At 34.5% G+C, this 15,782-nt stretch overlaps 1 protein-coding gene across 3 annotated transcripts in view; it reads right to left on the bottom strand.

Moving 5' to 3' along the window:
• The window catches only part of LOC106474939 (semaphorin-2A-like), a 30,432-nt gene that overhangs the window by 11,021 nt on the left and 3,629 nt on the right, over positions 1-15,782 (bottom strand). The window contains exons 1-7 of one of the 3 annotated variants that reach the window (XM_022403194.1): positions 15,690-15,708; positions 12,458-12,563; positions 11,324-11,488; positions 10,815-10,936; positions 5,560-5,668; positions 2,048-2,108; positions 845-1,185 (exon numbers count right to left, since the gene is read on the bottom strand). In XM_022403194.1, coding sequence (XP_022258902.1) covers positions 845-1,185; positions 2,048-2,108; positions 5,560-5,668; positions 10,815-10,936; positions 11,324-11,488; positions 12,458-12,563; positions 15,690-15,707 — 922 coding nt within the window. In that variant the 5' untranslated portion in view covers position 15,708. Of the gene's footprint in view, positions 1-844; positions 1,186-2,047; positions 2,109-5,559; positions 5,669-10,814; positions 10,937-11,323; positions 11,489-12,457; positions 12,569-15,600; positions 15,666-15,689; positions 15,709-15,782 lie in introns of those variants that run through there. The other 2 variants (XM_022403193.1, XM_022403192.1) reach the window with 2 other exon arrangements.

Genomic DNA, 15,782 nt, shown 5'->3' with positions numbered 1-15,782 from the left:
AATTAAGTGTATCGTAAAGTTATATTCGAAAAGAATAAACCAGTTTTATTAAGTAAGGACTTGTTTCGCTAAAGTTTCGTCGGAACGAAGTTACGGAAAGTTAATTAACAAACGGAGACGTAACAAGTAGTTAATTGTAGAAATTACTTTAAAACAGATTATAACAACGTCCCTTGCTAACATTCTGATGATTGAGTATGATCGAGATGATTCCACTTAGGACATTTAATGCTGAATATTTTTTTTTTTTTGCTGAATTATCTATAGATTTTATCAGTATCAAACATGAAATACTTTAGAGGTTTATCACTTATTTTATATTGGTGAAGTGGGGAAATCAAGTTTAATTTGCTGAGATATAGATATCTAAATTTAAAACAGAGTTGTTCGTCTGTCTGGTGTCGCAGACAGACGAACAAATCTGTTTCAAATGGTGGTCACAAGTTGTAAGGAACTGGCTGAACCAATTGCGGTGACATTTGGTAGACTAACTTAGGTAGACCCCCTCAAATCTAGATTAAATGAGTAAACGAACTGTTCGAGTTTGGCAGCCATTTGAACATTACCATTTTAATGCAGCAAATGAGGTCTCAATTAAGCAAGTATGTCGGTACCAAAATACGTCAAGATGACACGAAAATGACCTTTAATGATACCCTTTGCATCAGACGAACGTTTCGTGTGTTTCGGCTCAAAATAGTGAAAGGGGACAGCCCAACTCTTTTTTTTTATGACATTACTTATTAAGCTCAGTATTGCCGGGCGCCTTTGTTTATCTGTTTTATAATATTTGTTATTGCACATTTACTACTATAAAATAGATGTCTAAACGACAGAAACTTGCTTGTTCCAGCATAAAAGATGGTGTATTCAATGCCATCTATCTCAAGTTTTTGAGCCACCAATCGTCTGAAAAGCACATCCTTAGTGTAGAATACTGGTTTTCTGTTGTCATGGGTAACGGCTGAATCTGTTAAGGGGTGACTTCTTATGAAGTTCAAAACGGCGTCGGGCAGGGTTTGTGTGTCGTTCACACACGATCCGGGCCGCGGCTCGGGAACTCTACTTGTTAAAACGGGTAACCAAGCTGACGATGATGTAATCTGTTCTTTAAACTTCCCGTTCAGAGCTTCTTCAATCGAACTCAAGCTGAAAGTGCAGATGGCCGACCCAATCAATCCATTCCTAGACGAACGACAACAGAAACTAGTTAATCCAAGTATTCACAGTTAAAAACTAAAATACTAACAACGCGTACAGAAATAAAATAACCTGACAATGCACTCAGCAAATATGAGAGCTGTTATTAAACAAAAACACATTTTTCGTGTAAATAATTATGTTGTAAATAGAGTCTAGTTAAATCCTATTATGTACAAAACATCTTTTTACAGTATTAGGTAAAGAAATATACTTGTTTATTGAACTAACGTCCAGAGAAGGGCCCGACATGGCCAGGTGGTTAGGGAGCTCGATTCGCAATCTGATGGTCGCGTGTTCGAATCCTAGTCACACCAAACATGCTCGCCCTTTCAGCCGTGGGGGCGTTATAAAGTGACGGTCAATCCCACTATTCATTGGTAAAAGAGTAGCCCAAGAGTTGGCGGTGGGTGGTGATGACTAGCTGCCTTCCCTTTAGTCTTACACTGCTAAATTAGGGACGGCTAGCGCAGATAGCCCTCGTGTAGCTTTGCGCGAAATCCACAAGAAATAACAGTCCACAGAAATTTGCTAGGATGCACTAAGTGATTATTTATAGACGGTTTTGTTTGTTCTTTGGATAACTTCTACACACGTATCGAAAGATAAAGTTTAACATTTATTAAACAATTCATCTTATTTGTAGAAATGTTTACAAATCAAAATATATAATGACTTTCATTGTCAGTATCTGTTGAGACCACTTTCAAAGCTCCTTCGCAATCAAAAGAATTCTGCAATAGTAATGTCTTGAGCATGGATAAAAAACAGCGACTCCTCAGTGGTGTGTATAATCATATTCATAAATTTCTCTTTAAAGTAAGAACACAAACAGAGAGAGACTTACATGGATGTTGAAAATACAGCAAAAAATTTACTGTTGTCGTTTGGTAGTTTGTAGATGCTTTCTGAAAGAAACAATGAGAAGTGAGCCCATGAAACTACACTTCCACGGACTAACGTACAACACAACCATAAACTTTACGATTTTTAGATATTTTAAAATTATAATAATTACTTTGCGCAAGTGGTAGAACCGCAGCGGTGGCGGGGCCGATTTAATTGAATTACAGGTTTTATGTGCCAGATTCTCTTTCAGATTAATCACAGTTACTGTGAATCAGTTAATATTAACTTCTGATCAGAGAAAGTTATGTACATAGAACGAAACTAGAACCAAACTGACAAACTTTGTAGCTAATTAAATATATTTGTCTTACGTTCCAACTTATTAAGATTAGAATGCATTAGTTCATCAGTTGAGTAACTTCGCTTTTAACGATATTTTTGGCTATAATCCCAATGATACTCAAGAGGTTCGGTCAGCTTAAGAGATTTAGATTAGTCCTAAATACATATATTAAGCTAACAATGCAAGACAATCACTATAATACAAGAATAATAATAAACATATACGATTAAAACGTAATAATATTTGATATATTTAAACAATCTAACCAGTAATTTTAATTAAATCAACAATAAATAAGTAATATAGTATACCAATGGTGGAACCACAGCGGTAACAATTCTAAAAGCCAACGACAATACTCAGTGATTATAGACTCTGTTTCAGATCACTCACAGTTACTCTGGGTCACTGGCGGTCCTGCAATGATGATGATACTTACGGTTTCAGTTTTCTTACTGTTATTATAGAAAGTAAATACAAACATGGTACTAAATGGGGCATATCTTCACTAAATAATGCGTCTCAGCGGTTCATTCTTATGGATGTATTTCCAGGTTCAGCGCTATATCAAAAACTACAAGTGGAATTTTCAAAATACAGGAATATATGTTCCTTGACACCATGATTAATGGCCGTTATCCCCTCATATTTCAACAGCAATAATACTCGTTTCGTGATAAGCTTACCAGCTGCACTAAAACCGAATAAAAACCAATTTAAAATATGCATTGAGACGAGTGACGTTCTTATAAAGCACATAACATCAGTCCTCCACCCCCACATTTGAAAACAATGTTGCGACCCTGATTTGATTTCAAAGAAAACGATTGAAAAATCGCGTATTCTACTTTAACTAGAATGTAGTAGTAAATTCACTTACTTCTGAAACTTTAAACCAAACTCAGTAATTTTACGACTTTTTTTAGTGTAACAAAACTAAAATTAACACACCCAACTCATATTAAAAGAGATAAATTTAAACTTTGGCTCATTTTAATCCCTAACTGGACATTATTTTTGCATGAGTAATCCAAATTTAATCCTAATTCAACTGAGTAAAGCAAGAATGAACGTAAACTTAAACTTTATGATATTAGTAGAACGTAAACTGAATAGATATAATTCATGTAACTTAAACCAAACTCCGCTTATTTAACATACATATATATATATATATATATACAAAACTAACACGGCAAGGTGGTGGCGTTCGGATATTGGTTGCTGTCATTGTTAGTAAACTTTACGATAGTCTAAATCTAATTACTATTTTATTATTTTTACTACTAGGTACAAATTAGTTTATATGTTACGTTTTTGGTACTAATTTTCCTCAGAAGGAGCCAACATTTGATCCTGGGAACCTTTTGTTAGAATGTCTATCACTTGTCTGCAACGGATGTATAATATACTAACTATCTTAATGGTTTTGATAATGTTTTAACCGTTAATGGTAATGTATCTTCAATATATTTAGTTAAGATAATGAATTATTAACTCAGAAACTTAAATAAAACCATGTTCTAAGACAAGATCGAATGTCACCTAATAAATAAACACAATACAATATCTATCTGGAGTAATAATACAACAGATAACATAGACTCTATTAAGAATTCACAGCTATTCAAACTTCATAAGAACAAACACACTCACGTAAAAAGAAAATTCGCATAAAAAAACTAACTTCTTTCATTAATTCTCAAAACAAGAAACCTCCTTCCACTACAGACACACAACTAAATCCACAGCACTAAACGGAAACAGATGATTATTAACGCAGCCAGAAAAGGAGTACAAAGTAAAGGACTAAACTTAACACATAACAAAATACACAGATATAGCTACAACCATAAAAGACACAATTTACAGCCTATCAGAAGAAGAAAAAGAATAATTCACAATCAAAACAAAGTTTAGAAAGCCGTGAAGCGTTAACCTATTACAATGCCACCCTATCAGAAAAATAGCACTCAGGAACTTAGAGGAAGATAACATCCTAACAATTCTACCAGTACCTCTGTAATCATGGACGGAGGAGAATACGCCATCAAGCTCCAAGCTGTAGTTGAAAATGGACACAACAATCTGTCATAACACAGATAAAAATCAACTAATTCTGTAAGAAACATAAAAAAAGAAACAGTAAAGCAACTAACAATATACAATAGTATCACCTCACACATCTATGGTGTACCTAAAATTTACAAACAATGTAACCCGATCTATCCCATAGTTAACTGTAGAGATTCTTGATGTCACCCATTAGATAGATATTTTATAACTTACAAAACATATTCACATTAATTCTGTTGCCGACGACGCGTTTTGCTCAATGCAGAACTCATCAGGCTGGCTGGGATACAACACACACAGCAGTAGTCGGAATACTATTTATACAAGACATGAGCCATAACGATCAGTTTCAATATATCCAACTAATTCACGAACGTACCAATCCTTGAAACCCTACAGATGCTCTGTCAACAGAAATCTGAATAAAGGCATCCAACTGACAATCTCCTTGATAATAGAACTCGCTTCTAACATGAAGATATATACTTCCAACAACAAAAGTACTTAGTCATGAACTCCCACCGATACTCAGTATAAATCTCCATATGAAACATTTCGAAGATAATGCCCTCAAAGCAGCCGCTCTTAAGACCCAGGATTTGGCTCAGATAATATATTTACGATATGGCCACACACATTACACTCATAATTTGTCATACAGTACCGATAAGTTTCCATAATTCACAAACCCATTGAATAGACTAGGTCCAGTTCACAGTGGAAATAGAAGAAAACAAAACTCCCATTCTTTGGCGTGTTGGTTACCAAGACGTAACTATGTACCGCACATCTGGCTGCAGACAGCAAAAGGTGGTAAAGATGTGGGACGTTGTGGGCTAGAGCACCTACATATACTCAGTTTCTTTACTTAATCATGTGAGGTCAGCGATGTTGAGGTGAAACTGGATAGACGGTGTACTCCCAACGCGATTTGGGTCTTACTTCCGCCAGTACCTCTAAAAACCAGGGCATATTACATAATGACCCACCTTATGATATGTGCCCGGTGTTGGATGAACACTGGGTAAGGCGACTTTAAGACTGAAAATACCAAATAAACTTACTTAAATAAATATTAAATCTTTACTCACGTATTTCATTGAAATAGAATGGAAATTCCCCTGGTATTGAACAGTTGAGCCGTGCTTTCACAAACGATGCCCAGTTCTTATTAAGAATATTTTTTCCACCTGTATCTTTCTGTAAGAAAGTAAAATATCGTAATGGTTTAACTTACAACAATGTTGACGATACATAATACAAAAATTAAATTCATTATTCCTGGAATTGTTAGGCAGTCGAAGATTAAGGATGCTTAAAAATAGTTGTTAAACATTAATAATGTTTAGGCAGAACGTAACCTAACAATGTTTGGTGTTAGAATAGTAGTAGTTGAAAAGTGTTACTTTAATATTGTTTAGGCAGACGTCACACGACCATATTTGGTGTTATTCATAAGATGTCTTTCTCTCTGTTAAAATAACTACTGGTTTATATAACAAGCATATTTCTCATGTCGATCGCATATTTCGGTACCTCAAAAGTAAAGCCAATGTCATTATTAATGAGAATGTAATATTTAAGTACTAATTTTTCTATGCATACATATACACACACCCGCCAAGATTATAGCGTGACTTAAATAAGATGCTTAGAAAGACATTAGTCAGATTCTTTTGAAAAATAAACACAGGGCATTTGTTAAAAATGCATAAAGCTTAGTGTATATGATATAAGTTTTCCGCCCAATATTTGTAGAAAGTCACAGTTGAACAACGTACTGTTACGACAGCGGAAGTCACGCGACGCTGGGAGCATGCACACTGGAGTTTCTATAAAGATCGTGACTTATCGGGCAACCTCACGAACGTCCCAGCGTTTGCTAGGCGCCCTCTTTTTTTAGTATATAAGCCGGAGATAGATTGAAGAGAAATAATTGATAATTGAGTCAAGCAAACAGTAGGCACCGTAACTAAAGTGTGTGAATCGCTGTGAATTATAGCGTGTGTTTATAAAAATATATAAGTTAAAGTGACTGTGGAAATTCTGTGTATTACAAAGTTGTATCGAGAAAGAATAAAATAGTTTTAATTAAGAAAGGACTTGTTTCGCTGAAGTTTCTCGGAAAGAATTTCTATGGGAAATTAACAAACGACCAGATACGTAACAGTACCAATAACATCAATGTTTGATGTACATTTAATATTAGATTCAGCATGAACCTAATAATGATGTTTTTGGAATAATTTGGAATTACAAGGCCAGATGAGGCTATACAAAGACGTTCATGATATATGAAGAGACGTAAAAAAATTCAAACGTTTTCGTACTTTTTTGCATATGTTCTTTGCATGTCTCTGTTTTCCGGGAGAGATGCACGAATGATGCAACTGTGTTACTTTTAGTGTGTGAAGATTCTGACAAGTGTATAACGTTGTAATCAGTAAGCCTTAAAGTATATGATACCGTTGGTACACCGAATACTGGAAGAAATTACTTATATCATATTTTGTTCTTTTATGTTTTGAAAACTCTTGACGTTCCTGACCATTAGTGAATCAATCAAGCTCGCAAAGAAAACGTGTCACGTCATTTCCTGTGTAAATCATCGAAAATGGTTTACAGAAACTATCTGATGTTGGCATAGTAAATCAATAAATTATTTTTGTATATCCCTATTCATTCGTTTTGGGAGTTGTATTATTAGAACAGTGTCACTCCCTAGAGACAATGCGGTAAGCCTGAGGGTTTATGATGTTAAAATTCGGGGATCAATACCTGTGGTGGATACAGCGCAGTTAGATTGGTGCTTAAAACAAACAACCAGGAACGGCGTCATTTCAGCAACCTCAAGACCTTTACTTTGTTCAGGCCTTTATTATGTACTAATTTTTAAAAGCATGCTATAGACCTCACATGAGATTTATTCAGGAAAAGTTTAGGGTCACAATAAGATTCACAATTCGACGGAACGATTTACAACTTGTAACGGTCTAAAATGAACGCCATGCTAATGAGGTTAACAATCAACAGTGTTACTAAAGCAATGTCTAGGACAGGTGATAAAAAAGTATTTCCGTAGCACACACTGCTTAGTCTAGCATCTCACTATTACTAATGGTATAATATCATAATTATTACTGTAGCAACACGACTGCAACTTTGAAAATCTTCAACATTTTTTGTGCTTATTGTTAGAAAATATTTATAGTGACAAGCGATGTTGTGGGTAGCAACCAAGTGGTAATTGTGATATACATATATAGTGACAAGCGATGTTGCGGGTAGCAACCAAGTGGTAATTGTGATATACATATATAGAGTGACAGGAGATGTTGCGGGTAGCAACCGAGCGGTAATTGTGATATACATATATACATATATATATATATATATATATACATATATAGTGACAGGAGATGTTGTGGGTAGCAACCAAGTGGTAATATTACATACTTACATTCAATGTTACTACAGCAACCTAATAACAATTTTCAAGTTCTGAACTTTATATTAATTGAATACTGTAACTGGTATGAGTATAGTAACCCAATTGTCATTGTTAAGAAATGTCACCCTTATGCTAAAAGTCTAAAATATCCGCAAAACGCAGCTTCGGGATTGTTAAGCGGAGAATAAATTGAATACATACAGCAAAGGAAAAGAAGTGAACAAAGAAAAAAATTATTGACAATAATGTCTATATAAATTACCAAATCGATGGCCATTTCTAATCTGTGTGACTGTTGTTTATAATGTTAAAAATAGGGGTTCAATTCCTGTGATAGGTACAATGCTGATAATTTAACACTTAAAACAAACAGTGTCACTTCCGCAATCGATCATCCAATTCTAGTGCTGTAAAGCCCATCTTCTTACTAATCTTCTCAAATGTTTTCTTATGGTTGGTATATATATAACATATTTAGCTTCTTTCAAGCCTCAGATGCTAATCTATTTGTTTCAGTGATTGTTTCTATTTCAATATATTCAGCTATTCTTTGTAAATATATGTCAATCTGGTTAAGAAGGAATTGAATTTGTCTCTAATAATTACTTTGGTTTAACATTTGTACTCATTGGAGCTGTATCTTTCTTTGGATCTATCAACACTCACAGCGTCTACATTTTTCAGAACTGCTTTCATCATTCTTACCAAAGATATCTTATTGGGACTGTTTTCATTTTGGTTATCATATTCAATGAATGTTATTTTCTTCTTCTTACGTTTCTTGCATAGCATTTCCATTCCACTTGTTATTGTTTTTTACAATTAAAGTTTCCAGTAAAGTATTCTGTAAAAACTCCACAGTTTGGCGTGATGAGAAAGGTTTGGAAGAACATCAAATGACTTAACATAGAAATATGTGTCACTTTTATCTTCTTAGCATTAATGAGCATGAGTGACTCAAAAGTGATTCAGAGCAAGATATTAGTGACTGACAAGTGATCCAGGACACGTAGTAGTGGATCATAAGTGATTCAGAGGAAGACATTAGTGACTTACGAGTGATCCAGGGCACATAATAGTGGATCATAAGTACTCAGAGCAAGACATTAGTGATGACTTACGAGTGATACAGGACACATAATAGTGGATAATAAGTGACTCAGAGCAAGATATTAGTGACTTACGAGTGATCCAGGACACATAATAGTGGATCATAAGTACTCAGAGCAAGATATTAGTGACTTACGAGTGATCCAGGACACATAATAGTGGATCATAAGTACTCAGAGCAAGACATTAGTGACTTACGAGTGATACAGGACACATAATAGTGGATCATAAGTACTCAGAGCAAGACATTAGTGACTTACGAGTGATACAGGACACATAATAGTGGATAATAAGTGACTCAGAGCAAGATATTAGTGACTTACGAGTGGTACAGGACACATAATAGTGGATCATAAGTACTCAGAGCCGATGATTCATGACTATTATTAACTGTTCCTAAGATACTTTAAAACATAATTTACTGAAGAGTGTGATCTAAAATTATCGTATTCATAAGCAAGATTACTTACTTCAGTTTCAGTGACATCACAATAAGACCTATATGTTTAGGCTATAATATAAGTGCATAAAAAGAGGCTTAACATACAACAAACTTATATCGGCTTTAAGAAAAAATCGAGTAGATTATTCAACAAGATGAACATTCTATCAATAACTCCAATGTGATCCTATTCACAAATAAATATGCGTCAGGACAACCAAACGAATATAAATAAAAGAAGGTGAATATGATGATTTGGAAGGTATTGAAGTTTCTGCGAAGAAGAAAAAATACAGAACCAACTACTTGATCGAAAATAGGTTGCATGAAAAAAAAACCCGTAAGCTTTGGGCCAAGACTCCATGGTGTGAAACGAAATATCCTTAATATCTTCACTCTGTGGTTAAATTTTCACCCCATTGTATTTTTATGATCACTGTCTACCCAATGTACTGCCATTTTTGAAGTGACAGTAAAACAAAACCTGGGTGTCCATACTGAAGAACGATGCTTTGACGAAGTGGTGAAATCTTCTCTGAATCGCTACAAAGTATTAAGACGAAACGAGATGGAGAGCATCCCTCCATGAATAATCTGGTTACATCAAGGCCAGGACAGCTAGCTCAGTGGAGATAATTTAAGATGGCTGCACAATGTCTGAAGCCACCAGTAGACTCGTGCAAGACGTCGTCGTCCATAGAAAATCAGGCAGGATGGCTGAAATGTGTCTGAAATCACCATCAGGAATCATCCAAGATGGTTCCACCCACTGTATGATGGTTATTTGTCCAAGATGACTGAGACATACTTTAAACCACCAGAAAGCCAATCTACTGTGTCTGTATTCAAGATAGCTACATATATTTGAAAGCACCACCAAGTAAGTTGGAAATTCTCATTGACAAAAAGATCCTCTTGGACACGACATCAAGTGACATCATAAGTGTTGAAGTCAAACGAACCTGGACTAGTCCTAACACTATTAATGCTATATGCAACTGAGAAGTAATTTTAAATAAGGTGTTTCATTACAAATACAACTTATATTACAGTTAAAAATACACATTATTTAATCATTTTGTATCAGGATCTTTTTTTTTTACCAATAATATAAAACAGACATGCTTAGCAACTATGCCAAATCCTGATAGCGATAAAATTACATATTCCTTTAACACTGTTCACTATTTCACTGAACACTGCAGTTTCTCAAACAGTCAAAATTGAAAAATATATTATCTTACTACTTAAAATCCATATACAAAACATAAAGAATATAGACTAGGCTTATCATGAAACTCGTGCTGTTAAAAAAAGAAAGCCCATACTGATAAAGTTCTTACTTTACATATCCTTGCAACTCTAGAATACACTGTCTTCCCGCAGTTGATGTGTTCTATTGCATTTTCTCTGAAGAAAAAATATACATGTTCCCCTATGTCATAGGATCCAACGAAGTCGGGTTCTAATTAAAATATATATAACAAGTAAAGCATCAATAAACAAATAGGTGATACTGAGCAAGAAAGTTTCAACAGTTAAAGTTCAGTATTTACAACGAGAAACGATAGATATGTTGTGATACTCCTTTACTAAATACTGTACATAACACTTTAAATTGTAAGTGTTCACACTTACTATACCTGATACAAACACTGAACTTTAAATGCTGAAACATTATTATCATATTATATAAATACTGAACTATAACACTGGTAATTTTAACATTCACACTGTAAATCACTTGTGTCAGATTATTACGTGGTAGTGATTTTTAAATGAAGTATGTTATCTAAGGCCTCTTGGGAAATATTGAAGACAGAAGAGTAATTATTGTTTAGAGAACACTTACTATCTAACCACTTCGAGTCGTACTTGATCGTCCTCTGAAAGGGATAAACCTTCTCTCTGGTGTAGAAGTCGTACAGGTCAGCCCGGAAAATTACAGCGTCTGCTTTACTGAACTCCGCCACAGTTCCACTATACAGACCAGCTAGTTGTCCTGGATTACCGTTTTCTACAAGGTCAGGAAACATAAAAGCCTAATAACGTGACTGACTGATGCTTACGTAGACAAATAATGTTTACAACTTGTTGTTTTTTGTTGATTTTGTTTGTTTTAGAATTTCAAGGAAGAAAACGGCTGTCTGCACATAACCAACCCTAATTTTAAGCTGATAGACAACAGGGAAGAGCGTTGCAACATCACCAACTGCTATTTCTTAGGCTTCCTTTGTCTGACTGAATGATGGTATAAGACTGTCAATCTTACAGCACATCCAAGACCCCAAAGTGTAGAGCGCATTTTTTGCGAACGTGAATCCTTTCGTCCATCGTCCGAACCATAAAGTTGAAGCTTTCTCAATAGTTTGTCTTAACATATTGTGTTCTAGCGCATCATAACAAGTCCAATTACAGCTGCATGTAAATTTAAACTTTTCACTTGACTGTAACATTCTCAAAACGTGATTTAGTTACAATTGTAACACTGTAACCTAAACTTTTCACTTGACTGTAACATTCTCAAAACGTGATTTAGTTACAATTGTAACACTATAACCTAAACTTTTCACTTGACTGTAACATTCTCAAAACGTTATTTAGTTACAATTGTAACACTATAACCTAAACATTTCACTTGACTGTAACATTCTCATAACGTTATTTAGTTACAATTGTAACACTGTAACCTAAACTTTTCACTCTATTAAATTGTTCTCTAGAGCTGAGCAAGAATGCCTATTTTTATACTGCTGTTAAATGTAGAAGTAAACGGGTGAAATCCATATCTTTGTATAAACAAATAAAATCACAGCACATAGTCACTAAGAGAACAAGCAGTATTCAGAAATTTAGTGTTTTCTTCATTTGAAAATAAATGACACTATAACATGTGGGAAGGAAATGAAGCGTTAGCAATTCAAAGTAACTTATTTTCAGAATATCTATCACATATTATTTCAAAGTGATTTCTAGCATAACTTACCGACCCATACTGCTGTAGCGTTATCATCAGGATCAAAAGGGCATTTGGCTACACCGTTTCCTATACCTGGTATTGTATTCCAGGAATTCACATAGGAGAGGTTGGCCTGATAAGGAAATAAGGTAAATAACAATGGATGACTATACAGATCGTTAAAAGTAATTAATATCAATTAGAAAAAATGTTTTTATATATGTATATATACAGTTGAAAAATATGCAAACATGCAGTGTGACACAGAGATTGACTGAACTTTGACCGTCACTCTTATAATGCATCAACGGCCCAAAAAATGTGGATTGCGAGTTTTGTTTGTTTTTTTCCGGCACGCTAACCACTTAACTGTACTTGGCCCAGGTAAGAATTGCTGGTTTTGTCGTGGCTCTGTCTATACTGTCGAAATATTTATCTTTGAAATTCAACATTCATCCCTAATTAAATGGAACCTGTTAGCAATTTGACCACTGAGCCATACTCATCAGCTTCGTCAGTGTTATGTTATAACCATCGGAACCAACACAATGTAATAACGTGGTGACCACTGAGCCATACTCATCAGCTTCGTCAGTGTTATAACCATCGGAACCAACACAATGTAATAACGTGGTGACCACTGAGCCATACTCATCAGCTTCGTCAGTGTTATGTCATAACCATCGGAACCAACAAAATGTAATAACGTGGATCTCTTACGCCTGAAGTCTCCTAAATTTGAAGCTATCAAGTAATTTTGAAACAATTGAATATATCCCTTATACTTCGTCCTTGTTCTTCAGGGGGTTAGGGTCATTTCCTAAGTCTCACTCTGGAAATAGCGTCAATGCTGTTGATACTTCTGCCATGTTGGTATTTTCTGATGGATTGGAAAATATAAGGGATTTTACAGTTCTTCGTCATTATCCACCAGAAGATGCCTTATAATCTCATCCTCGTCGCCATTTGTAGTATTTCGGTTGTCTGTTTTTGTGACTCAAACGTTCTATTGTTTTACATTAAAACATTTATTTTTGATCACACTTATAGTGGTGGCGCGTTCCTCACTCCTTATGTTGAGAATTATTATTATTATTTTTAGTTTTTGGAATTCAGAGTGGAATGTATTATTATGATTATTCTGATCTTTTCCATAAGTAAAGATGTCACCACTGATATTTTGAATACGTGACATACGTTCGAAGTGTCTAATTAATCGTTTCTTGAAATACGTCTGCTGCGGATGAGATAACATAACATAACCAGTATGTGTTGATAAAGCTGTTATATAAAGAGGATATTCATTTAGATTGAAATGATGCTATCTATACCTTGTTCGTATTTAACTTTATGAAAACATGTACATCATATTTACACAAAGTCTAGCCTGATTGGGCTCATCAAGTTCGAATACCGGAACGATTCGAGAAATCCATGAAGTAAAACGAGATACCTCTTCTATATTATCTTTCAACTATTTACTAATTTATTCCTCCATTTTATGTCTCACATGAAAAGGAATTCGTCGGTGTGGCTGCACCACTGTTTTACGGTTTCATTAGTGTGTATAATCTAACTTTGACAATCTTGAACTTACCCATTGTCTGTAAAAATGTAGTTACGTTTTTGTAACCTTACATCCTTTAATTTACTAATACGTTTGGTTAACTCACACCAATCAAAAAGTGGTTATGTTTGTGTAAATTTTAAATCTTTTAATTTACCTATACCTTAAAAAAAGATGGTTATATTTTTATAACTTTGACACCATTTAACTTGCCCACACCATTAAAAAGATGGTTATATTTTATAACTTTGACACCATTTAACTTGCCCACACCATTAAAAAGATGGTTATATTTTATAACTTTGACACCATTTAACTTGCCCACACCATTAAAAACATGGTTATATTTTTATAACTTTGACACTATTTAACTTGCCCACACCATTAAAAAGTAGGTCATGTTTTTATCACTCTAACTCCTTTTAATTTTCTCATACATTTAAAAAGTGGTTATGTTTTGTAAACTTGACACCCTTTAACTTACCCATATTTTTAAGAATGTGACTTTCACACTCCCTAACTTACACATCCCTTTAAAAAAGTGGTTATGTTTGTGTATTATATCCTTTATTGAGAACTGTGATACATTTACTTCGTTGCAATTTTCATGACACGTATTAACCAAGCAAACATCCGTTTTTTTTTTCCAGTAGTAGTACAGAATCTATCTTCATGTTTAAACTAACCTTATCGTCAACCATTCGCTCAGTTACTAAGTTTTTATTATAGCTCCGTATGTATAACTCTTAGACTTAAACATTCTCAGTAGAGGGTCTATTTGAGTAGCCATGTTGTAAAATTAAAACATAAAACAGGCATTACAGATAGTAAAGAAAAGAAGAGTAATAAACATAACATTATCATTATAAAACATAACACGAACACAACAAAGATGATCAACGGATAGTTCTGGCGAACTAAAGAAAATAAACAGCTGTAGATAACACATGGTTTGAAAATAAGAACTATGATCAATAAATAAACAACATGGACCATAAAGACAATAACTTATTAAAACAGCCTCAACTTTTTGCACAAGCTCAGCCAACAAATCGAACTAAACTCATATAAATAACGAAAAAATAATATGTGATCCAATTCTTCCTCAGCAGTTCTTGTTTTTTAGTTTATTATTACCAAAATCTGCGCAGTGTTATTTTTGAATCTATTGATTTTGGACTTTCCATTTATTTGAACAACTTATGATTTATGACCTATGTATCTCTTCCGGTTAGTTCCTTATTCACTCGAACATCAAAATATATCGGAGAAGAAAGGAAATAAACAAAAAAACAACAAGATCTTCAGTAATGTAAACACAAGAAAGATAATAACTGAAGGGGAAAAAATGATAAGTCTAGTGGATTCGTCTTGACACTGATGATGACTGTTCTCTTGGCTAAACTTCAGTAGTAGCTTCAGTTTCCTTAAACGTTTTAAGACCATTCCTGAATGACAGACAAACAAACATACTGCGCATGATCGCATAATACTTCTCTTTTGAAAATACTTACGTGAATAACCCAATCCATGAGGCTGTAAGCAGTTGTTCCACAGACACACAATCTGGCGCTATTTTCTATTGCTGAATGAAAATACTTACGTGAATAACCCAATCCATGGGGCTGTAAGCATTTGTTCCACAGACACACAATCTGGCGCTATTTTCTATTGCTGAATGAAAATACTTACGTGAATAACCCAATCCATGGGGCTGTAAGCAATTGTTCCACAGACACACAATCTGGCGCTATTTTCTATTGCTGAATGAAAATACTTACGTGA

The sequence above is a fragment of the Limulus polyphemus genome, unplaced genomic scaffold (assembly GCF_000517525.1).
Source record: "Limulus polyphemus unplaced genomic scaffold, Limulus_polyphemus-2.1.2 Scaffold7881, whole genome shotgun sequence".
NCBI classification, from domain to species: Eukaryota; Metazoa; Arthropoda; class Merostomata; order Xiphosura; family Limulidae; genus Limulus; species Limulus polyphemus.
The sequence above is the reverse complement of the archived record's forward strand: the minus strand, read 5'-3'. Positions and strand labels throughout refer to the sequence as shown.